Here is a 24,077-nt window from a genome sequence, read left to right as displayed (position 1 = left end):
TTAAAGTTTATTCATTTTTATTCCACTGTTTTTTATATAAAACATCTAAAAATCTTTTAATAATATCATTCATTTAAGTAATTAGGTTTTCAAAGGGGACATGAGGAATCATACCCTCATGTTTCCGTTATCCTCAAGTTCTGGAAATACAGTAAGGTAGGTGTATGTAATAGAGACTTAAAATGGGAAAGAAATGATTTCCATTACATTTTTGAAAACCTGCTTGAAAGAAAAATGTCAAGGGATCCACATCACTAGATAAAAGAAACAAACAAGACACTATTTGCTATTTGTAAAATGTATATGTGTGTATGGAATTAATGATAAGTATAAATCTTAACCATGTTACCATAGTTCATGGGATTTGTCACTTCTCACATCCGATACCCTTTAGACCAGTGGTCCCGGATGAACAGTCACAGCATCACCTGGAAATTTGTTAAAACGCAAATTTGCGGGCCCAATGCTATAACCACTGAATCAGAATCCCTGGGGAATCTGTTTTAACAACCTCTCCAGGTGAGTCACATGCACACGAGCACTGGGAAAGGAGTGCTTTAATACATGCTGTCCTCAAGCCTTCCTAGGCATATGAAATACACAAGAGCACCCAAATCCTCATAAAAACAAATGAAATATATGTCTCCAGGTGCACAAGTGTTTGTTGGATGAAATAAGGTCAAAGTAAAAACTACTATTCAGGGCTTCCCTGGTGGTGCAGTGGTTGAGAGTCCGCCTGCCAATGCAGGGCACACGGGTTCGTGCCCCGGTCTGGGAAGATCCCACATGCCGCGGAGCGGCTGGGCCCGTGAGCCATGGCCGCTGAGCCTGCGCGTCCGGAGCCTGTGCTCCGCAACGGGAGAGGCCACAACAGTGAGAGGACCGCATACCGCAAAAAACAAAAACAAAAACAAAAAAACTACTATTCAAAAAGGAAGGTAAACACAGTAACTCTCCTAACAGTAGTATGGAACAATCATTCCTTGGGGGTTCCATGTTCTCAAGAGAAAAAAATGCAATTATCTTACTGAAAAAAAAAGCCTGTATGTATAATTTTGTGGAAAATTATGAAATTACCTAGCAAATGACATTTACTTTTAACTTTTCAGTGATATAGTTTAGGTTTCCATTTGTAAAAGCTTCCTGATTTCATTTCCAAATAACTGAGCCAGAATAAAACTGTTATTCACACTTATCCTCCGGTGTTCCCTTGGGCCTGCTCATACTTGCCACAGACCTTACTAACTGAAACAATCTATTTTAAAAAGCTGACTACCTAGTTAATCAACGGCCTAAGGAAGAGCTAATGCCTCTTCTTTTTACTTCTCAGGGCCCACTGCTTGGTTATTTTATAATTTCAGGTCACTGTTCATTAGCATCAGGGCTGAAGAATAGGAAATAAAGCAATCAGTTTTGCTAGCTGTTCGTAGTTGTTATAAAAAGTTTAATGGAGAAGGATGTTGGCATTCATTAACGGTTAAAATGAGAAATTTGAAGAATAGGATTTTGATAGTTTATATGCCACTTAAATGCCTTTACTGATAAAAAGTCGTTTATTTTTTGTTGTTTTGAATTAAGTATAATAATGAAATGAGGTATTGCTGCAGATGAGGCTCAAACAACTACGTCTCAGTTAAAAACAAGGATTTGGTAAAAGACACTGTTTGGTTGGGTTGGCTATTAAACAACAAGAAAGGAAATTATGTGTTTAGGCAGCTAGTTTATAAACAGTTTGCTTTTCTGTAGTGTAAAATATTGACCACTCATGAAGCGAATGTGAAACCTATCCCACAGGCCTCTCTACCAGTTTAAAATGGGGCCAGCTGTGGCTGGTGTGGACAGAATGGCCACTGGCTGCGGGGGGTGCTGCTCCTCCTTCTTGGCTCCTGGGTACCACAGGTGGGTTGGCCATAGGACATGCAGGTTTGGTTCTGACGGGTCACCTAGACTTAAGACATTGCTATCTCATGACCACATCCAAGAGGGCCAATTCAGATCTGGCCACAGAAAAACACCTATTACTGAATTTCAAATGGGACTTGGCAGGTATCACAGTCTCCCACTGATATGGAAATTGTGCCAAATACCTTAGTGCTGAGAAAGCAAAAGATCACCCAAACCCTTGTGGGCAAGATGTATGCATTTGAAGAATCTGGATAGCCAGTTAAAACTCTTTGTGAAATGCTATTAAAGGCTATTAAATATTTTAAAAATAGCTAGTAATCAGTAATGTAAAGTTTTTACATTCCAAATGCCCAACTTGTCATTCAAGACAAATTTAAGAACACATCAAAAAGAAAAGAAACATTTGTTTGGTATTAATTTATACTTTAGCCTTTTCTGAGTTATGCCATTTAAGATAGCAGTAACTTCTAATAAACATTTTATAATGTTCAAAACATATCATTTCTTAAGTGCTCCTTTCCCCCCGCCTCACAAAACTACAAAAACCTAGACCAAAGAAGAGTCCAAGATCATTTTTTTCATGTACTCTAGGTATAGAGATTGAGATCAGTGAAAACCCTAATAGCTGGGAAGCAGCCGCATAGCACAGGGAGATCAGCTCCATGCTTTGTGACCACCTAGAGGGGTGGGATAGGGAGGGTGGGAGGGAGGGAGATGCAAGAGGGAAGAGATATGGGAACATGTGTATATGTATAACTGATTCACTTTGTTATAAAGCAGAAACTAACACACCATTGTAAAACAGTTATACTCCAATAAAGATGTTAAAAAAATGAAATAAATAAAATAGATGAGGAAATCAATCAAAAAAAAACCCCTAATAGCTAAAGATGTTAAAAAAAAAAAAACCCTAATAGCATTCATTTTTAATAAACTGGCTGTGCCAGTTGTCATGGCAACCTCATCCTTATACATACAATAACAAGACAGTAAATGTGAAGTTCTAAAAATAGCCATTTCCTTGGAAAACAGAAGAATGGCTGGGCCAAATAACTAAATTACAATGTGAAAAGCTAATTATTTCAGTAATTTTAAAGTCAGCTTTATGGCATCTGAAAAGGTAGGAACATACTGTATGTAAACATTTGGTAATCATCATTGTTATAGCTAATCCTTACAATTCAAAAACAGACCTTATTTTTTGCAATTACAGTCTTTTTCACCATCCCTCCCCACCAAAATTATTAGTTCATCACCAGTCTCCTAGCAATTTCCACCAGTGACAAGTGTACAGGGGCCTAATCAGGCTGGTTCCTGAGGCCATGCATGTCTATGGTGTTTGCACCTTCTCTCTCTACATAATATGGCTGCATCACTAAAACTCAAAGACTATCATTAACCTATATCCCCCTCTGCCTCAACCCCTACTCTGTCCCTCAGAAAGCTTCAACAAAACATAGAAACATAGTGGCAGGACGACATGGATACACACCTTTATAAAAAAGAACCACGATCTTCTGAAAGGCTTTCATGAAATGGATGTTGTCATAACAGTACTCTTGAACCTTCTGGAGGAGGATCAGCTCTGACTGCCCTTGGGAGCTGAACACAGCCAGGAGTGGAGCGTATTGCTGGAACCAAAGTGGGGAGTAGAACCATTTACTCTCGTGGGAGGTGCAGGGCAGGGCTGACACCACTTGAATCATAACAATAATCTGGAGGTTTGCTTAGAAAATCTTCACTTTGAGGATTATTTTATTCTAATATTGCGACCAATCAAAATGAATTTTTTATCCCTGCACCTTATCAGATTTCTCTCACTGTACCCACTAAAAGAAACCAAATATGAAATGCTGACTATATTAAAGATAACTGCTATGTTACTGTGTCTGTCTAATGGGTCCTGTGAAAATAAGACAGAGTTCCTAAGTTCCAAAGGTTCCCAGGGCTACTGTGACCCCTCCATCACTGAAGTGTGGCTCTGCCACTGGAAGAGTGGGCGTCTCCTTCCTAAACATCCCAGACCCCTCCCATGTCATCTTTATGGTTTTGTTCATACTGTTCCCTTCGTCCCAAATGACCTTGGCTTCCAGTTGTTGATGTTTGGCTATTGTTTTCTCTAAGACCTACTCAGCTCAACACTTAACTCCTCCTCTGAGCCTTCCCTGGTCAACTTAACCTGCATAGGCTACTCACTGCTCTGTCCTCCTAAATACTGAGAGTTATCTGAATTTACATCCTACCTAGTATCAACTAGGTACCTGTTGACTTCCCAATTCAAGTGTAAACTCTGAAGGCAGGCTCTAAGTCTTCCACTTGTCTTAGGATACTTTTATAGGGAGAGGACAATAAAAGCAAAAACATATGTATCTCCCCACAAAAATATACAATTTACACAATCAGTTGATTTCTTCCACCACTACTCAGTTTTCAAATTCTAATGTCAGCTTGTAGGTTACTTAAAAAATACTCATTAAGAATTTTTGTCATGTAGAAAGAGAACCAATAGTTAGACTATATTTCCCTTTAAATATCGAAAATATGACTATTCTGTGGATTTTCTGACATTGTTTTTAGTAAGAACTTACCCTTAGGTATTTCATAAGCTCTTACATCTGAAACATTTTAGGTACTGGCAAATTAGAAAACAAAAGCACTAGGAAGTACATGTTTGGACTGAGTGTGGGCAAATTATGATTAGAACCCATCTATCACATTGTTAAGAGCTGCAGCTGGCCTGCAGCCGAGACTGTGCCTTGTTGGGACCCTGTACCTTCAGATGCTTGAGGGCCTGCTCGGCAACGAGCTCTTCCTTCTTGTTCCATTCCACAGCGTTCATTATACAGGTCCACAGCAGTCCAATCACTGCTGTTTCTGGAAGATCATTCCTCTTCATTTCTTCTTTAACATAGAGCACCACCTAAATTTCACAAAAAAAGGAGTCAGAGAGTAACAGACAGATGGGGAGTTCCCCTCTCACTGTGCCCGATCAGTAAAAGGTTAGGGGCAGACAGATATTCTGCTCAGTTCCTCCCTTCCTGGCATATACTCTCAAGTTACGAGAGGCAGGAAAAACACAATGATTTGTTCTCAAAGCAGATTTATTTTTAGTCCCAAAATTAATAGGCTTATCTCTGGCCAGGAGGTGCTGAATAATAGAAAATTAAAAAAGAGAATCATCGTTTCTTAGGGGCTATTCTTTTACAGGCAGGAAGCCCTTTGAGTAAAGCAGGGCAAAGATTATTTAAGCCAGTTTGACTTTCTGGAGTGTGAAGAAGGCAACAGAGTTGTGAATTTTTACTTCCGATCCTTAACTTCAAACCTCTTGAAAAATGTCTTGGGTTTGTACAAGGCATTCTCTGCAATTCATTCTTTTTTTTTTTTTTTTGCGGTACACGGGCCTCTCACTGTTGTGGCCTCTCCCGTTGTGGAGCACAGGCTCCGGACGCGCAGGCTCAGCGGCCATGGCTCACGGGCCCAGCCGCTCCGCGGCATGCGGGATCTTCCCGGACCGGGGCACGAACCCGTGTCCCCTGCATCGGCAGGCGGACTCTCAACCACTGCGCCACCAGGGAAGCCCTGCAATTCATTCTTTAATCATCGCTTTTGATGATCCTCATGCCTCATGTAAATAAACTGTAAAGTGCAAAGACTTTTTTTTATGTGATACATATCAAAGCAGCAACACTCAGCAGGCTATTTTCCCTTCAGAATTACTTTTAAATATGCAAATGTATCCTAAAACCTGATCGTATGGAATAAAATCTGCCTAACAGTGTATCTTATATTAAACTTGTTTGGAAAAATCTTCCTCCTTTTGAATAGAATCACAAATAGAGGTGAGGGCCTCAGAAGTGATTAAAAACCATAATATCAATATATCTCACGTGTACTACTTTGTGAGTAGTACAACTATTTTTCTCCCTTCCTTTTTTTTAATGAAAATATGTTGCTTTCTTTTCCTGCTGGCCTGGGGTACAGAGGGGTCAGCTGTGGGTTAAGCAGCCTTTGAGAACAGAAGGAACTAGGAAGTCCTAGTCCCCCAGCTGGACTGGGGAAAGCTGCAAAGAAAGGTGACATCTCTGCACCTAAAGGTATCGCAGTGTTATTTGGTTTGCTTTTTTTTCCCCCATGTTAAATCATGTTCAAGTTCTTTGCTTGGAGAAAGATGACTGAAGATATTGCTGACCTTAATGCCATGAGACTTAGGACCAACACCTCCACCTGCTGGACAGCATCAGTCTGGAATTCTCCAGTCTTAAACCGCAAAAGGTACCTTGCAAGGCTGTGAGCATGCAGAAGAGGGAGGATTTGGGACTTGGGAGTAAGTGGCAAAAGGAAAGGACTCTTTATGCAATTTTTGAATTATCATGTAAAAGTCTTTAAAGTTCAAATAGGAAGTTTTCTTCAGGCAGGACTTTAAAAAAAGAAAAAAAAGATACAATCATAGCCGTATGAAAGAGCTATACAAAAAGGTAGTATTTATGTTATGTGAATACGCAACTATTATGAGTGGGATCCAATGAGCCACTGGTCCAACTGATCTTTACCCATGATATGAATGCAAAATCACCCCTTTTTTGTCTTAAAATTAAAACCTATATATATTAACCCAGTCCTTAACCATATTATGTAATCTGCAATAAAATGGGAAAACCACCATAAATCGAGGTATACTGCTAGTGGAGAGTAAATCTATTCAACAGATGCAACATTTTGACAACCACAGCAACCTGGTAAATAAGTCACTTGTGTGGAAATACTCATTATTTTCTGGAACATCCTGGAGGAGTCTGAATCAATACTTTGAAATCGAGCTCATTTAAATGGTATGAAAAGGGCCTCAAGTTCATAGCAATAAACAAAGGGAGGTCTCCTTAAGGGAAGTAAAGCTTGGGCTGCACAGGCTACATCATCCCTCTCGCTAAACGGGTTTGCAGTGATGTCAGTCCATGGTCCCCACCTCCTTGATCGGGCATTCCTGAGAAAGACGCTCCTGGAGCTCCTTCTGGAGCTCCTTCCTGGTGCCCAGGGACTGCTGGACTCGGAGGAAGTCGGAGAGCTCCTTAAGACCTGCATCAGTGAAGTATTGAGCAAAATGATCCACGCTCTGTCTGTTAACTGGAAAGAGCTCCTGGGAGAGAAAAGAAGAGAGACTATTATACAACATGCCATTCACATTTCAGCAAGCGTAAAGAACAACATTTTCATATTAAGAGAGCACTCAGAATATCTCATATTTGGAAGAAAAGAAGAAGGATTGAGTTTTTCAAAAGAATAAATCTCGGATATATTTCTTGAGCATCTGCTAAGGTACCTTCCAAAATTAGGCAATTTGAGAAAGAAAGAGAATAAAAAATGCTAAGCAACTTACATAAACTAGTTTCACTCATTTGGCACTGCTACTTACTTTTTCTTTTACTTTAATCAAAGTGTAGCATGTACAAAAACAGAGCTAAAGTTGCTAAATTAAGTACAAATAAGATGATAACCCTGAATAACGTTGGGATTATTTTAAACTGACTAGAAAAAACTGAAATCATTAACCACACTGTTTCCTTAACTATGAGTTAACAGACCAAAGCCAGTTTTAGTAATGCTGAAATGATCTGAGATAATATGAGGAAAACAACATTGACTATTATCATCTCAAGGACCTCTATTCAGCATTTCATTAAGGAAAATGCTGCTATTATTCTGAAATAACAGCTCAGAGCTAAAGGGAATTTTTGTTGTATCTCTTAATGATGGTGGCTCTAAATTAAGTTCATGGCGAGATCTAATCTAAATCCGCCCTACTATCTCTTCAATTCATTACATAAGTCTGTTGGAAATTTTTTAAAAGAGCAGCACACCATGGCTGCTCTCATATTTTCACCTCACTTCCATTTCACCTTACACAGCTTGGCAGAGTCTCAGGAACACTTAGTCATGTTCTATCCCGTGTGACGCCAACACCCAACTAAGAAAGGAAGGCAATTTTCAAAGCTCTCACATTTTTCAGACTGCTGCAGAGTCTATAAAATAGAGTCAAACTTTTATGATGGTTAGATTTGCATATATAGATGGCCAATGGCTATGTGGCTCCAATAAAAATCTCAGAAGAAAGATCTGCAACGAGTTTGCCACCAAGCATAGGGACATAGCCAGATGGCTTCTGTCATGACTCAAATTTCAATATTCTCTGTACCACCATCCCATAATTTGCCTTGTTGAGTCATCAGTTTCAAAATGTCAGAACAGAGTTGGTGGGAGCAGCTATCAAAGACACATTCATGTTAAAGCAAACATTTCATACCTGACTGAAATGTTGTCCCTGATATTTATTCTACCATTCAAGAGGCCTTTCAAATTTGGGGGTCAGGGAACTAGTTTAATTTTGAGTTTTTTCTATGAATCAAGAGGTGGTAGGCATTTTACTCATAATTGTAAAACGTAGAAATTTTTCTACAAAAATAAACTAAGTCTCAACAAGGCTAAGCAGCTTGACCCAAGTTATGCAGCAAGAAATATTTAAGGGCATAGCTGTGTGATCCCAAAGGCAATAATTACTTTGTTACTCGTGCCGGCATTCAATACTCAATTTAGGGAGAATGTGACTGCAAGTTCTGATGGAAAGTTATGTTCAGAGTAAGGTATCATCAAACATGTTACTAGTGGTTTTTTTATTTATTTTTATGAACTATAACCACAGTCCTTATGAATGATACATAACATCTTGAAAATTATTATTCAGATTAAACTGAGCTAAAATCAGTATAAGTCATATCATGACCTTTACTAACTTGGAACATAGTTTGCATTTGTTACAAAAATCCTACTCAGGTAAAAACCTTTATCATCTCATCCCTAGATTAAGGTCTCCCTACTTCTGCCCTTCCTCCTGAATCTGCTCCCTATGCAACAGCCAGAGAGATCCTGTTAAGACCCCAAAATCACATTTTGCAGAGACTTTTCCAAAAAACTTCTCATCTACTCAGAATAAAAGCCAAAGTTCTTAGACGATAGGGGACCTGCTATGACTCTGACCTGATCTCCTACATTTTTGCTCTTACTAAATACTCTCTTTCTTGCTGTCCCCAACATGCCATGCCTCAAAGCCTTTGCATTTTCTGTTGCCTTTGCCTGGAATACTCTTCCTGGAGATATCTAAATAGATCGCTTCTTCACACAAATGTCACCTTATCAGAGAGGCCTTCTCATACCACACTAAAACTCCTCAGTGCTTCCCTATTTAGTTTTTCCCTCAGCGCACTTTTCACTTTTTATTATACCACGTATTTTAATTGTTTATTTAGTTTATTGCCTGTTCCCCTGAAACAGAATGTAAGCCCCATAAAGGCACAGGCTGCCTGCTTGATTTCTTTCAATATCTTCAGCTGCCAGAAAAGTTTCTAGCCAATGTCTTGATCATTGTTCCCTTTTCCAGTGATGGGGGCATGATATCAGGCAGGCATGGTTCTAAGGCACAGCCACCCTGTCCTCATGGAGTTTCTGGTAGAAACTGCTACCTATGCTTTTCATGTTCAAAACATATGTAGACAAAGAAAACTAGTAAGAACAGTTAAATGATATGTGTTTTTCAAAAAGGAGATATATTAAAAAATTTTTAATGAAGTAACCTAATTAAATTAACCAAGCTCTGCCTATTGGCATCTTTAAGGAACCATGCTTTAAGAAATAACTGAGTCTTTTGTGGTTAAGTTGTAATTGTATCTTTGTTCCTAATAATTCACCCCCTCATCTCCCTTAAACAAGTATTCAGTAAAGACCCTCCTTGCTGTATCTGTCTTCACAGGTGGAGAAGTAGCCCATGAGTGGACTAAATCTTCCTACCCCACGCCAGGCTTCTCAGTGACTTCTTTTGACGAAAGAAGGTGAGCTTTTAAAGCACCAGAATGTCTCCCTTCAGTCACCTGTGTTCCTGTCCTCTGCCATAAGGACAGAATAGCCCAGATGGGAGCTGCTCCTTCAGCCTGGGATCCAGAATGAAAGGGCTGGGGCCTTGCCAAGATACAGCTAATCCACAGACTCAGGGACACGAATATATTCCTTCATATTAACTTCCACCCACATCAGCAACCTATTCACTTATCTTCTATGACTTCTATATACCCTTCATTGCTAGACAGTAGGTTCCATGAAGGCAGGAAACTTTTCTGTCCTTTCTCTACTGGCTCCACAGCTTCTAGGACTGTGCCTGGCACAGAGCAGGCACTTAATAAATATAAGTTAAATGAAAAGTATCATCAGTGGCAGAAATTAACAAGAATCTAGACTTGGGCTTCCCTGGTGGCGCAGTGGTTGAGAGTCCGCCTGTCGATGCAGGGGACACGGGTTCGTGCCCCGGTCCGGGAAGATCCCACATGCCGCGGAGCCGCTAGGCCCGTGAGCCATGGCCGCTGAGCCTGCGCGTCCAGAGCCTGTGCTCTGCAACGGGAGAGGCCACAACAGTGGGAGGCCCGCGTACCGCAAAAACAAAAAACAAACAAACAAACAAAAAAGAATCTAGACTTACTTTTTCTTCTTTATCATATTCTAAAGACTTCCAAGACCCAAATAGGGCTATTTTAGGTAAACCTCAAGAGATAAAGGAATTTTAAGTCATTGAAAATACAAGAGTTTACAATGAGTCAGATTTGGAATTATCCCATCAATCAACACCCTTGCACAGAACACAATGGAAGAGAAAACAGAAAAGTAACTAGGTAAAGAGAAGATGGCAAGCATGTCTTGCAATTTTAGACTCTGTCCTAAAATTGTAAAAGCAATTTCACTTGAAGCAATCTCTGTCATCTGCACAGCTGTTGCTTCTGGCAGAAAGAAATTATAGGGAGCAGATAGGAATTATGAGGACAAAATATTTTTCTTGATTTTCTTTGAAAAATACAAAGAGAAGTAAAAATATAATCAAGCAATCATGATACTGGGAGCTTCAAATTACTGCTATTAACTTGTTAGCTTTCTTAAATATCTAAGTATTTCCAAGGAATCTTAGTATAAACAAGGAATCTTCTTTAACCTTTTATTTTGTTAACAAACTAACATGTATTTGAGGTCAGTGTTATTCAACTACGACCCAAGATAACCACAAATGTCTAATTAGGTGGGATCAATGTGACTTTAAATTTCATATTAAAATTTTAAATTTCTATAGTTATTAGCTGCAAAAGAGTTAATTCTGATAAATGTTATCACTATGTCAACAAACTTCTAAATTTGAAAGTCTCTGTACTCCCTATGACTCTTTAATTTTATCATTCCATTTATTTATGCAACAAAGATTAAACTGGAATTAGTTTCTATCTGCCAATAATACAGAAATAAAAAGAACCATGTTCCAATTCGACATAGACTCGGGCATTTCAGTTATGTATTACATCACAATTGATAGAGCCAAGGCAGAAGCATGAAACATACAACCCTTTGCCCAGACAACACTTACAAGTAGCCTCTTGTCTAAGTTGGCTTTTCTCAAAGAGGAGGTAACAGAGTTGGCATCTTTTTCTGCCATCCATGCTTTAAAAAGCTTGACAGCAAATGAGGCTGCAATGCCTGTTAAAAAAAAAAAAAGAGTAAACCTTTTATAACAAAAACCACTTGTGATGATGTACAAGGCAACATTTCCCATTAGGTGTCCTGAAATGACTAAATAACTCAAAGACTTGATTTGGTACAAAGGAAAAATGGAAAGCTCTCTAGGCACTGTACTATTCATTACTCAAGAAAATATTTTCATAAGAAGGGAAAAAAAATGTTAAAGTACTTTTCAAAGTTGGACTCCCTAATTCCAACCTGTTATAATTGTAAATTTATTTATTTTTACCTTGGTCAAAACCAGATTCAAAGCCAAGGATCTTCTAGTGTTTTGCCTCTATTTCACCCTGTGGTTCACCAGTATTTCATACTTTTAACTGTGATCCTGAGGTACAGCAAATAAATCATAAGCCATAAAACTGAAATGTCAGCTAATTTGCTGATAAATAATACCAGTGAAAGAACATTAATAGTGACCGGTATAAATAAATAAAGCTATAGATGAACATGCATCATTTACTTCAGTTTTACTTACAGCTTTTCTGTGAACACTCCAGATTTCTAAATTAATGTTGCATTTGTTTAATGAAGAGTTAAGGAGTAGTTGAAATATTAAACTGATTTTTCTGAGTTGAAGGCTTCAGTATTGTTGATGGTCTAAGCAGTGTCTACTCTCCTTTCCTCTTTCCTAAGAGAGTTCCCATTTTGCTCAGGCCAGGTGACTTCTATCTAATTAGTCTAAACCCTGGCACCACCTTCTTCTGCAATTATTAGTCTAGTGATCTAAGTTGTTGGCCATAGCATCCCCCAACAATTACTACTGGGTGGGTCATGTGGCCAATTTCAGCCAATCAGCTGAAGGCAAGATAAATTATCCTATGCTCAGAAGTGCTCTTCTACTGAACCTGAATGAAGAAGCCTGTGCCATAACTGGACAAGCAGACTTCTTTTAAAGGCTAAGGAGTCCACACCTGGAATGAAGTCGATGCTATGATAATGGGGGAAAATGCCTGAGTCCTGAATGATATTGCTGTTCACCCTGAAGTCTGCTCTGCTTTTATATTTATTGTCACATAAGAAATAAATGCCCTTGGTGGGGTGAGGGGGGAATAACTTAGGAGGTTGGGATTAACATATACATACTACTATATATAAAATAGATAACAAACAAGGACATACTGTATAGCACAGGGAACTATACTCAGTATTTTGTAGTAACCTATAAGGGAAAAAAATCTGAAAAAGAAAGTATATGTGTGTGTGGTTGTGTCTGTGTGTGTGTGTGTGTGTGTGTGTGTGTGTGTGTGTGTGTAACTGAATAACTCTGCTATACATCTGAAACTAACACATTGTAAATCAACTATACTGCAAAAAAAAAAAAAATTTAAAAAGAAAGAAAGAAAAAAAGAAATGCCCTTGTATACAAATTTGAGTCCTGTCTTCCAGTTACTTGCCGGTAAACAAATTCAATTGATATATATATATATATATATATATATATATATATATATATATATATAAAATATATAATTTATACAGACACCAACTTTACCAATTCTTTTCTTTTGAATATCAGAGAAACTAAGCCCCCCAAATTATCTATGACAATAAAACCTGTGATATGACCTGGAGAATTTTATGTTGTCAACTTGTTGACCTGGATTTTTAACATTACCATTCGTTCCAAAAGTCAATATAAAACGTAATATAAATTTATGTAATTAAATAAAAATAAAGATAACAGATCTTGTAATCCTCATTGTAAGTAAGAGAAATAAAGCATGCTTGAAACTAGGAGTCTAAAAACCAGGCTCAAACCTATCATTTTACATTAAAAGAGGCTCTTGGTGGAAGGATTGGAGAAATTTCTTTGTACTTGAGATTCTACTGAGTGGAGGGTCCCCCACAGCCATTTGTTGGGTGGGAGGTTGGGGAAAAGGTATAATTTCATAATCCTTTCCTATTTGGGAAGCAGAAGTTTAATACTTTTGTTTCTAGAGATGGTGGAGTATAAAGAAAAACCATATGACAGGTACTACGTCACTTACATAACAAAGGTATTTTTCTTCTCCTTTCCTACCCCTCTAACATTTTACCATAAAAAATTTTAAACATAAGAAAAGTTGGGGCTTCCCTGGTGGCGCAGTGGTTGAGAATCCACCTGCCGATGCAGGGGACACGGGTTCGTGCCCCGGTCCGGGAAGATCCCACATGCCACAGAGCAGCTGGGCCCGTGAGCCATGGCCGCTGAGCCTGTCCGTCCGGAGCCTGTGCTCCGCAACGGGAGAGGCCACAACAGTGAGAGGCCCACGTACCACAAAAAAAAAAAAAAAAAAAAAAAAAGTTGAACAATAAACACTCATTTACTCACCATCTAGATTCTATAACAGTTAATATTTTGCTGCATTTGCTTTAACAGGTCTGTCCATTTATCCTTCTAATAATTTATTTTTTAATACATTTCAAAAGAAATTGTATATATCATTTAGGTTTTTAATACAACCAGAAAGGCAATTATTTTCTGTTATAAACACTAGGGATAATCTGATGTAATTAATATTTACTGTTTACATTTTATCTTGTCTTCCTAGTACAAAATGTCTAGTACCATAAGTAAAACATGAAGGATCATGAATTCTCTTCAGGAGAATACTTTAAAGTGCTACAGTATTAACAATATAATAATAACAATTAGAGAGCTTGAAAACTATAGAGAATCTCTAAATAATATCATTTGACTCTCGGTTTACTATTCTTTTCTCAGCTACAAGAAACTATAACTCATTTCACTGCAGGTATGAAAGAGGCTGGGACTTCACATTTGTAGGAGAAAAACCAAGTTCTAAGAAGAAACAGATGTTTTCGCAAAAGCTCTTTTCATTTATTTTTAAGAAAAAAAGAACTCTTTGTTTTGTGTTGCATTATAACTTGAATATCATTATCCTCCTGCAAGAAAAAAAGCCCACTTTTGTATTATTCTATAATCAAGTAATCATATGTATGCCCATCAAACTCTTAATGTCTTAAAATTAAAGCAAAACTCTGATGCAGCCACGTGGACTTCTAAAACAGAATGAATATCTTAAAAATGTGATCACAATGAACGTCTGAGCACAACATCTTGAGAGGAAACAGTTCAGAAGAATGGCCCCAACTAGGGAAATGAACAACAGTTTAAGGGGGCATTTGGGAATGTGAAGGGCCATTTTTGGCTATTCTGCTAAATGGAGGCGGGTGTTTTAGGCTGGCATTCTGTGTCTGAGGGCAAAAAGGTTAAATGTCTCACAAAGCACAAAAGAGTCCTGCACAATGAAGCACTGTCCCAACAAAGTATGCCAGTAAGCATCTATGCTGAGAGAAATGGTTTGGACCAGATCAATTTCAGGGTATTTGACCTAGGCATTGAGTCTTACACCAAAAATTCCAGCTTATTATTATTCTTTATTTGTCTTTGTATAGGTGTGCATATTTTTTCTCCTAATTGCCTACAATAAACATGTACAATTCTCTTATTGTTTGAAGACACACACTCACATAACACACACGAGTCTCTTACATGGAGGATGGGTGGGAAGGACAGAACACTAAGAAGAGGTACTGGTATTTTTCTGTCTTTGGCTTTTCTTTTCTTTTCACATCTGACAGGTAAGAAAATGAGCATAAATACCTTCTTTGACTAAGCTGTCAGTGAAGAGACTGGTGAGGATGTTGGCAGGAAGGGTGCCATTGCCCAGCAGAATCCCAGACAGCATTGCCAACTTTGTCTGCTCTGCTTCAGAAAAGGCTTTAAGGAAGAGGAGAAGCTGTGGGTCAAACAAAAGAAACCATGTCTATAAAGTACAGGACTAAAGTAGGAAAATAACACACAATGTACATCCATGGCTAGACGGCACACAACTGGTGGGTCTTACGCAGCACACTTCTTATTCATTGGAGACACACCCATATGTTCGATTATAAATTGGATGCTTTATCATAGTTCCTTTCTTCCAAGTTCACTTACAACATAGCTATAGATAACATTCATGGGAAGGAAAACAGACATTTGGAGAACAATGGAAATGGGTCACATAAATAATTTACATTCGACTTTGTATATGACAAAGTGTAAGTATTACAAAGTGTTTTCTGAAATACACTATTGCCTTTCATATGTTTTTCACTTCTATGCATGCTCCCCCCCGCCATCCTCATCCTACAATACATCTACCCATTTTCTTTGGGTTATAACAAAAAACAAACAAACAAACAAAAAAAAACCAGGAGTCAATAAGCTTTGACATGTAGCATATACTTTTCTGAGCCCACAGCATATAAAACTTTTTTAAAACAAGACTGCTGAGTGAAAAAAGGGTTTTCTAGGTTCTTGATGCCTCTTTTAAAATAATGAGATTCAAAACAACACTGTAAATCTGCTATACTTCAATTAAAAAATAAAGTTAAAATAATAAATAAAAACAATAAAAAATATATAAACAAACAAACAAAAAAAATGAAATTCAAACTAGGTATTTCCTAGATCATACAGTTTTACCACCAGCCCTGGTGATGAGGTAATGATGGATGTAAGATAAAGAAAAGTTCCTAGCAGAGTAAAGGCCTCTGCTGTGGATTTTGTAGTGAGAGGATGACAGTGTTGTTTGGGTCCTCCTGGGTCACAATGCTGCCATCCTCTTATCCCAGCAGTAGGGAAAGTAACAAAGTAGCAACCCCAGAATGGTTGAAGGGAAGCCAAAGCAAAGGGTATTAGACCCCACTTGCCATTTTGAATTCTAAGAGTATCCAGGCTTATAGAATGCCATCCTTCCTAACCTTCCTCCACTTAGTGCTTTGACTATACTATAGTTATATTCCACGGCTATTTTCACTGTTTCAACAGACCTTAGGCATGTTACTGAGATTCCCCAGGGCCCAATATCACTATCGGGGCTCTGTTGACTTTTTCATTACTCTGTAACGGCAAAAAATCACTGGCATCAATATAGGCTTATTAAATGTTTTATGGCCAATGAAATTCCATTAGCTCTGTGCGGTGGGTAGGACTATATTAATTTACCATTCCCAACAGTTAAAGGATTATTACATTACAGAGAGGTTATGTGACTCCAAATATTTATATCATGAGTAAGTGGCAGAACTGGAACCAACCAGTCCATTTCACTCCCAATTTATTCCTATTAAAATCTCAATGATTTAAAAAGAAGTCACTTTCTAAGTTCACAAGAAAAGAGGGAGTGAGGGAAGGAGGTATCAATGGTTAAAACTCCAGCGAGCCCCAGGAATGGGGTAAAAAAACAGACAAAACTGTAGATACTTTATATCCATCTGGCTTCTTTCTCTTATTATCAAAATAAGTAAGATTGAAGTAAATGATGAAAAATAGCCCCCAAGATTAAAATATTAACACTATTTGTTTAAGCATATTAATATACTCATATTCATCAAAAAAACCCTCAATTATAACAAAATGGTGCAAAAATTATATCTTTTCTTAAAATTAATATCCACATCGCTCAATTATACTAGTCAGCATTAAAATCAGATGCTACATGTATTGCAGAATTTTCTTTAAAAAATGGATACACTGTGAAAAATAAATAATTCTTGAAAGCATGTTCATCAAATGAATCAAATAGAAGGTTTTCAAGGTTCAAAGGAACTAAGAGAAGAAAAACATGAGTGATATTATTAGGCAAAATGATAAGATGTTTATTTGAATGTTTTAACATCATTTTTTTGGTCATATCTATCCCTCTATTTTAATGAAGCACTTGTTATTTTCTAAACATCTAGCAATATAATGGACCACTTTTATCCATTTAAATGTTTTTCATGTTAAAAAAGGTAATACCTGCTAGTAGAACAAATCTAACAACACAGAATAATATAAAAATGTGAGTAATCTCCTCTTTAAGCCTATTTCCTTAGAATTAACATTATTAACAATCTGACGTGTCCTTTCAGATTTTTAAATGCACTTATATATGTCTATATTTTACAAATAACTAGATGCATATACACATGCTTTTATTGAATATAAACTGATAATAGCTCAAACTTGTTGAGTGAAGCAGAGAGTCTTCTGAACACTTCATGTGTATTAATAATTACAAAAGTCTTGATCCTCGCTTTAAGACAAAGAAATCTGAGGCACAAAGAACTTAAGTGACTTGTCTAAGGTTAAACTTCTACCAAATGGTTGCTTTTTCATTCAACAATTTATCATAGACATTTTCTTTTACCAATTCACGTGGTTATGCCTCATTCTTTAAATGACTGCATATTATTCCACTGTATTGAGAGACCATAATTTAATTAACCCATCTCCCACCATGAACATTTAGGTTATGTCTCAATACTGTGATGAATATCTTTATACATATAGTTGTATGCATCCATGCTGAAGGATTCGTTTAAGTGTGAAAGTTGAGTCATGGAGAATGTAAATTTAAAACAATGATTTTACTGTTTAAATGTTCTTCATTATACATGGAACCACTTTGAACAAAGGGAAGTAAGAGCAGGTAAACAGCAAAGTAGATGTTGCAAAGTAACAAAGTAAGTAACAAAGTAGATGATTTCTTTATTCCCTTGCTTTATAATTTAGGCATATACCTAAAATCAGAAATGAAGACAAAGCAGCATACAAATCTGTAACAAGTTAATGTAGTGACTGCTATATATAAATACAGAGGAGCTACAAATTAGAAGGAGAAACATGTTGCAGTTTCTGAAAAGAGGGTTTCTTTAATAAGGTGCTATTGTTTTTTTTTATGTGGGATCCTCCCAGACCGGGGCGCGAACCCGGTTCCCCTGCATCGGCAGGCGGACGCGCAACCACTGCGCCACCAGGGAAGCCCGGTGCTATTGTTTATTTGGCTACTTATTAGAGGCCAATTACTGTGTTAAGTACCTTATAGCTCATCTCATTTATTAGTACAACAACCATAAAGTATGTACTTTTATTGCAGCTATTTTATAGATGAGAAAAACCACTGAGATTTACACCCCGACACTATTTCCAAAGATGTGCTTCTATCCCCTTTGCTAAACTGCACCTTCTAAAATTAAGGAATTTTACTGAGTATTAGCTGCTGTGCTATGCTCTTTCACAAGCTTTAACTAATTACATATTCTGTAAAACTATTCCTTTGAACAAAGCATGCTGGCTTACATTAAACATGAAGGAAAAATTCTAGGCTAATCATGTTTTCTTTCTACAGCTATTAGCTAATGATCTGTCATACTCATTCCTTCATTCAACAAACATTAAAAACTTAAGAGGTCCATGGTACTTCTGGACCATCACTGTAAAAGCAAAATTTTTGTCCCTCTTCATTTCATCATTTTAGCAAACAGAGCATTACAGTTGAATTTTTACCTTTTTCATTTCATCCTCAAATGCCTTTTCCAAATACTTATATCTCCTGATGAGTTTATTGAAGACCTAAACATAAGAGAACCAGTCAATATTATGTAAACAATTTTAAAAGGCAATAGAAGGAGGTGTAGAAACTCACCCTAACTACAAGGGTCTACACTAATAAAAAGGTGTAGTTAAACATTCTCAGACTGTGATATGAGAACTATCAGCATTTCAAGGAGTTACTATGACCTGAGGGAAAAAGAGGATCAAAATGCATATGTAGAATAAAACAAATTCATTCGAGAATGTAACAGGTGAGAACCAAAGATAACTTTGTTTTTTTGTTTGTTTTTTTTTTTGCGGTACGCGGGCCTCTCACTGTTGTGGCCTCTCCCGTTGCGGAGCACAGGCTTCGGATTCGCAGGCTCAGCGGCCATGGCTCACCGGCCCAGCCGCCCCGCAGCACGCGGGATCTTCCCGGACCGGGGCACGAACCCGCGTCCCCTGCATCGGCAGGCGGACTCTCAACCACTGCGCCACCAGGGAAGCCCCCAAAGATAACTTTGATGAAAATGAAATGAATATAATTTTAAAACTGTGTGATGTAGAGATTGAAAATAACTGAAACTAAGGGGATTATAGATATAATCACTTATATACTGGATATGACGAAGAGGAGATCAGAGTTCAGGGGAGATTATACTCCAGGTGAACACAAACATGATTTCAGCAGATGAGCAATAAAGATTACTGGCCTCCACAATCCAGTTAGAATTCTCAAGCAGGGTTTGCAACTGTGTCAGTGGAATTCTGGACTGTTTTTAAGAGGAATGATGTTTGTTATGGATGGAGTTCATGTTCCTCCTAAATTCATATGTTGAAGTCCTACCCTCAATGTGACTATTTGGAGGTAGGGACTTCGGGACAGGGTTAAGTGAGGTCATAACGGTGGGGCCCTAGTCTGACAGGACTGATGGTTTTCTAAGAGCCAGGAAGGGAAACCTCACAAGGAACCAAATCAATTGGCACCTTGATCTTGGACTTCCCAGCCTCCCAAACTACAAGAAATAATATTCTCTTGTTTAAGCCACCCAGTCTGTGGTATTTTGTTATGGCAGCCCGAACAGACTAATACAATGTTCTTATTTAAATGGGGATTTTATAAATATTATTTTAATAAGTGTGGAAATGATTTCTGAATCCAATTCCTTTCTCTTATACCCACATGATATACTCTCATCTAAAACTTTGTGTTTCTTCCTTAATGTGATCAAGATGGAGTTCAAGAGTAAAAATTATAGTGTTGCCCTTTATAAGGAAAGAAAAATGAGCCAGGAGGGAATTGATAACGCAATAAGGAAAAAAAAATAAACTATACTGAAGTCCTACAAATCTTACACTAGCACTCACATATTCCTTAGTGTGATTATCATCAGGAAAAAGAATTCTCCTTATCCAAGAATGATTATCCAAATCCCCACAGGTAAATGTTTACATATGAAAGCAAAAGTCATTATACTACCAAAGTACTCTTCAATGAACTAACAGCTTATAAAATTAACTTCCACTCAAATACCTTTCTCAATTTAATCTCTCTCCCTGACTACCCCCATTGACCTCTGTCAGTCTACCAGTACATAATAATGTTTAATAAACTTAGAAACAATAATGTATCAAAAGTTCTTTCAAATATACATATTCCATATGAAAAAACAATATCATAAGTAAAAGAAACTATCCTATTTAGAAATAATGATGAGGTTAAGTCTATATAGATCTTTTTAATTTTATGAGAATAGTAGAGTACTGATTTTTCTTCTAGGCCTTCTTATCTTTCTTTTCCAGTGGGACTCAAATAGCAAATAATACACCTTGTACTTGCATTAATTTAATCCTAACAAAAATTCTCTGAGGAAGGTAAGGCAGGCATTAACATCACTGGCAGACCTGGAAACTGCTACTAAGTATCAGAGCAGGAACAGAAATTCTGACCCTCAGTGAACTGTACTTATCTAATATATCATAAGGCAAGAGAGAATTTTAAAAGAACAGCTTTTGAATTGAGAACATCTGCTTCAGTATCCACCTGGCCCAAGGTGTTTGTGGCCATTGACATAAGAGAGTAGAAGCAAAGATTTAGAGAGGACAGGTTAGAACATCATCCACTGAACCCACGTGCTTAAACTTTTGGTCCATTTTTAAAGATTTCCTTGGTTTTTATCTATTATACATTTCTTAAATATAAAAAAGGGGAAGAAATAGCTATGCTAAAATAGCATGTGATTAAAAGAATAATTTTTGAAGTTTAAACATCATGTTGTAGCATAGCACTACTTCATTCCTCTTTATGGCTGAATAATATTATTACATTGTATGGATATACCACAGTTATTTATTTATTCATAATTTGATGGACATTGGGTTGTTTCAACCTTTTGGCTATTATGAATAAAGCTGCTATGAACATTCATGTTCAGATTTTTTTTTTTTTTTTTTTTTTGCGGTACGCGGGCCTCTCACTGCTACGGCCTCTCCCGTCGCGGAGCACAGGCTCCGGACGCACAGGCTTAGCGGCCATGGCTCACGGGCCCAGCCGCTCTGCGGCATGTGGGACCCTCCCGGACCAGGGCACGAACCCGCGTCCCCTGCACCGGCAGGCGGACTCCCAACCACTGCGCCACCAGGGAAGCCCAGAAGTTTAAATTCTTAATGGCCACATATACCAAATTACTTGGCTTAGCATGCCTTACACATTTTAATAAACAAAGTAAAGACAGTTTCTAGCATATATATATATATATATATAAAATGAAATGTGTAAAACAAGAAGACTTGTTGACCTGGGACTTGCCTTCATGGTTTAGATGGGAATAAAAACTGACTTTTTAAGAAGAGTCAATGAAAGAATCAGAATAGGAACACACCAACCCTAAGCTGGCTGGTCACAATGCACATATGTTTAGCTTTAGAAGGTAATGTCTACAAGGTTGTCCCATTTTACACTACCACCGCTTCCTAATCTTCACCAGGGCCTAAATACTTCTTAATTTTCACCAATCTAATGAATGCAAAAGGGTATCTCGATATTAATTGAAATTTTCTCAATGAGTTTGACCTCATTTCCTTTGTTTTTTGGAGGAATTGTGTTTCCTCTTTTCTGAAATGCCTGTAAGTCTTTCCCTAATAGGTTGCTTGTCCTTTTCTTATTGACTTACAGTTCTTTATTTAATCTGGATATGAATCCTTTATCGGTTTTATACATTTCAAGTATTTTCTTGCCTCTTTCTTCTAAACAGCTACCTGAGAGTCTGTTACTATGAATTACTAAACTCTATGGATTGACTTATATATTGTTTTCATCCTTTGATATTATTACAAGCAACACTATAATAACTGCCACTCTTTGCGTCACTTTATACATGCCACTGTCTGCGGGATGAAGTCCTAGAAGTAGAATTGCTGAGCCAAAGGGAATGTGTAGTTTGTTTTGAAAGACAGTGCTAAGCTGCTCTCCCTAAAGCTTGGACCAATATATACTCCACCAGAAATTATGATTCCCCATATCTCATAGGTGAAAGGTAAAGAAACTCTACTTTGGTGAAGCTTTAATGTCCATTATTACGAATGCAATTCAGTATCTCTTCCTATGCTTAAGACCTATCTAATATCCCTATTTAAAAAGTGGCCTGTAGAATTTCTGAACCTAATGTTTTCCTAAATCCTGTTCAAATGTTTCCCTTCCAGTACAACAATCTCTCAGTGACAGGCTCTACCTGAGCATAGTTTCGGATGGTTTCGTGATCTTCATTTGCTGAAAACACACAGTGGTTGGTCATCTTGGTCTTGTCACCATCATCTATGCGTGTTCCTCCAGGGGCTAAAAAGGGAAAGGTAATGACCATTAGGACGATACTGAAATCAGAAGAGCATTTGCAGAAGAGATCAATTCCTGGACATCAAGGAAAACAATAAAGGTAGACGTCACATAAAATTTCACAGAATGATATGCATGTGTAGACACACAGTTTTTAGATTATCATCTTAATAAAATTTTGTACAGGTGGTTGTATTTATTACAAAGGGCTAATTAAAACTTGTGCATAAATTAATTGCATGAAAATAGACTCCTGAAGGAGCTGACTTTTCTAAAAACTAATTGACTTATAAAAGATGCATACATGTTATGATTTGTTTACATTTCTAACATAATGCAAAGTGGTTGTTCGATTTTCTATTCCTACCATAGTGTATGATGAGATTGTTGTTCTATATACTTGCCTCCACTAGATCTTATCACTACAAGTCTGGTTCTTTCCAAAGTATATCTTTAACCATGGCAGCTAAACAATAACATTTGTTCAGTGAATTCAACTTGATTATTCTCAGTGCAGTTTCTGATGTTTTCCTACATCAGGACATGATTCACTTTTCAGGCTTGATAATATTTTGCTGGACTCCAGTTCACCAATACTGGAATTGCCCAGACCTGGCTTTTACAGATCTTGCTGGTTTCTACTTCAGTAGGTATTAAAAATGTTCCCTCCTCCACCAACTCAGTTATTCACACAGGGTTGAACAGTATACACTCTGACGCCTTGTCATTTGTATTTGATCACCCAGCGGTTGCACTGGCCAGGAACGAGTGTATTTTATCCTCTCTAATCTTTTTTCCCCATGGCCTATACAGTAATCATGGAATAAATGGATAGACCAAAAGAATGCCTTTTTTCCATTACTCAACTTTCCTCATTCAAAGGCTCCTCCTGTAAGTTTCAATGGTGGTCATTACAAACATTGGTTGATTAGAAGACCAGAGTCAGACACTAGGTATTTTTGTTTTCTGATTCTACTTTATCAGAATAAGGGTAGAAATTTCAGCAAGCCAAGTAACAGTAATAACTATTATATACTCAATAAGTATTTGCAGAGTATACACTTGTATAGGTCACTCTATTTATTTTAGTGTTTTGATTTGAGTCATATTTCAGATCTTTGGATGAAATGAGCTACACATAGCCAACTTTTTTACAGACTCCGACATACAGTTTTATAAGTAAATTAGTTTTTAGAAAAGTCCGCTCCTTCAGAAGTCTATTCTCATGCAATTAATTTATGCACAAGATTTAATTAGTTCTTTGTAATGAATACAGCCACCTGGAACAAAATTTTATTAAGATGATAATCTTCTAAAAACCCTGGGCTGGGCTTCCTTGGTGGCGCAGTGGTTGAGAGTCCGCCTGCCGATGCAGAGGACACAGGTTTGTGCCGC

At 37.6% G+C, this 24,077-nt stretch overlaps 1 protein-coding gene across 6 annotated transcripts in view; it reads right to left on the bottom strand.

Moving 5' to 3' along the window:
• BZW2 (basic leucine zipper and W2 domains 2) overlaps positions 1-24,077 on the bottom strand; it is a 59,460-nt gene that overhangs the window by 5,060 nt on the left and 30,323 nt on the right. For all 6 annotated transcript variants that reach the window (XM_007121619.4, XM_028490075.2, XM_028490074.2 and 3 more), the window contains 7 exons: positions 22,582-22,685; positions 18,824-18,889; positions 15,110-15,245; positions 11,351-11,460; positions 6,869-7,039; positions 4,679-4,825; positions 3,398-3,536 (listed from right to left, as the gene is read on the bottom strand). In XM_007121619.4, the coding sequence (XP_007121681.1) occupies positions 3,398-3,536; positions 4,679-4,825; positions 6,869-7,039; positions 11,351-11,460; positions 15,110-15,245; positions 18,824-18,889; positions 22,582-22,685 (873 nt within the window). The remainder of the gene's footprint in view (positions 1-3,397; positions 3,537-4,678; positions 4,826-6,868; positions 7,040-11,350; positions 11,461-15,109; positions 15,246-18,823; positions 18,890-22,581; positions 22,686-24,077) is intronic.

This window comes from Physeter macrocephalus, chromosome 5 (genome assembly GCF_002837175.3).
Source record: "Physeter macrocephalus isolate SW-GA chromosome 5, ASM283717v5, whole genome shotgun sequence".
Taxonomy (NCBI): domain Eukaryota; kingdom Metazoa; phylum Chordata; class Mammalia; order Artiodactyla; family Physeteridae; genus Physeter; species Physeter macrocephalus.
The sequence above is the reverse complement of the archived record's forward strand: the minus strand, read 5'-3'. Positions and strand labels throughout refer to the sequence as shown.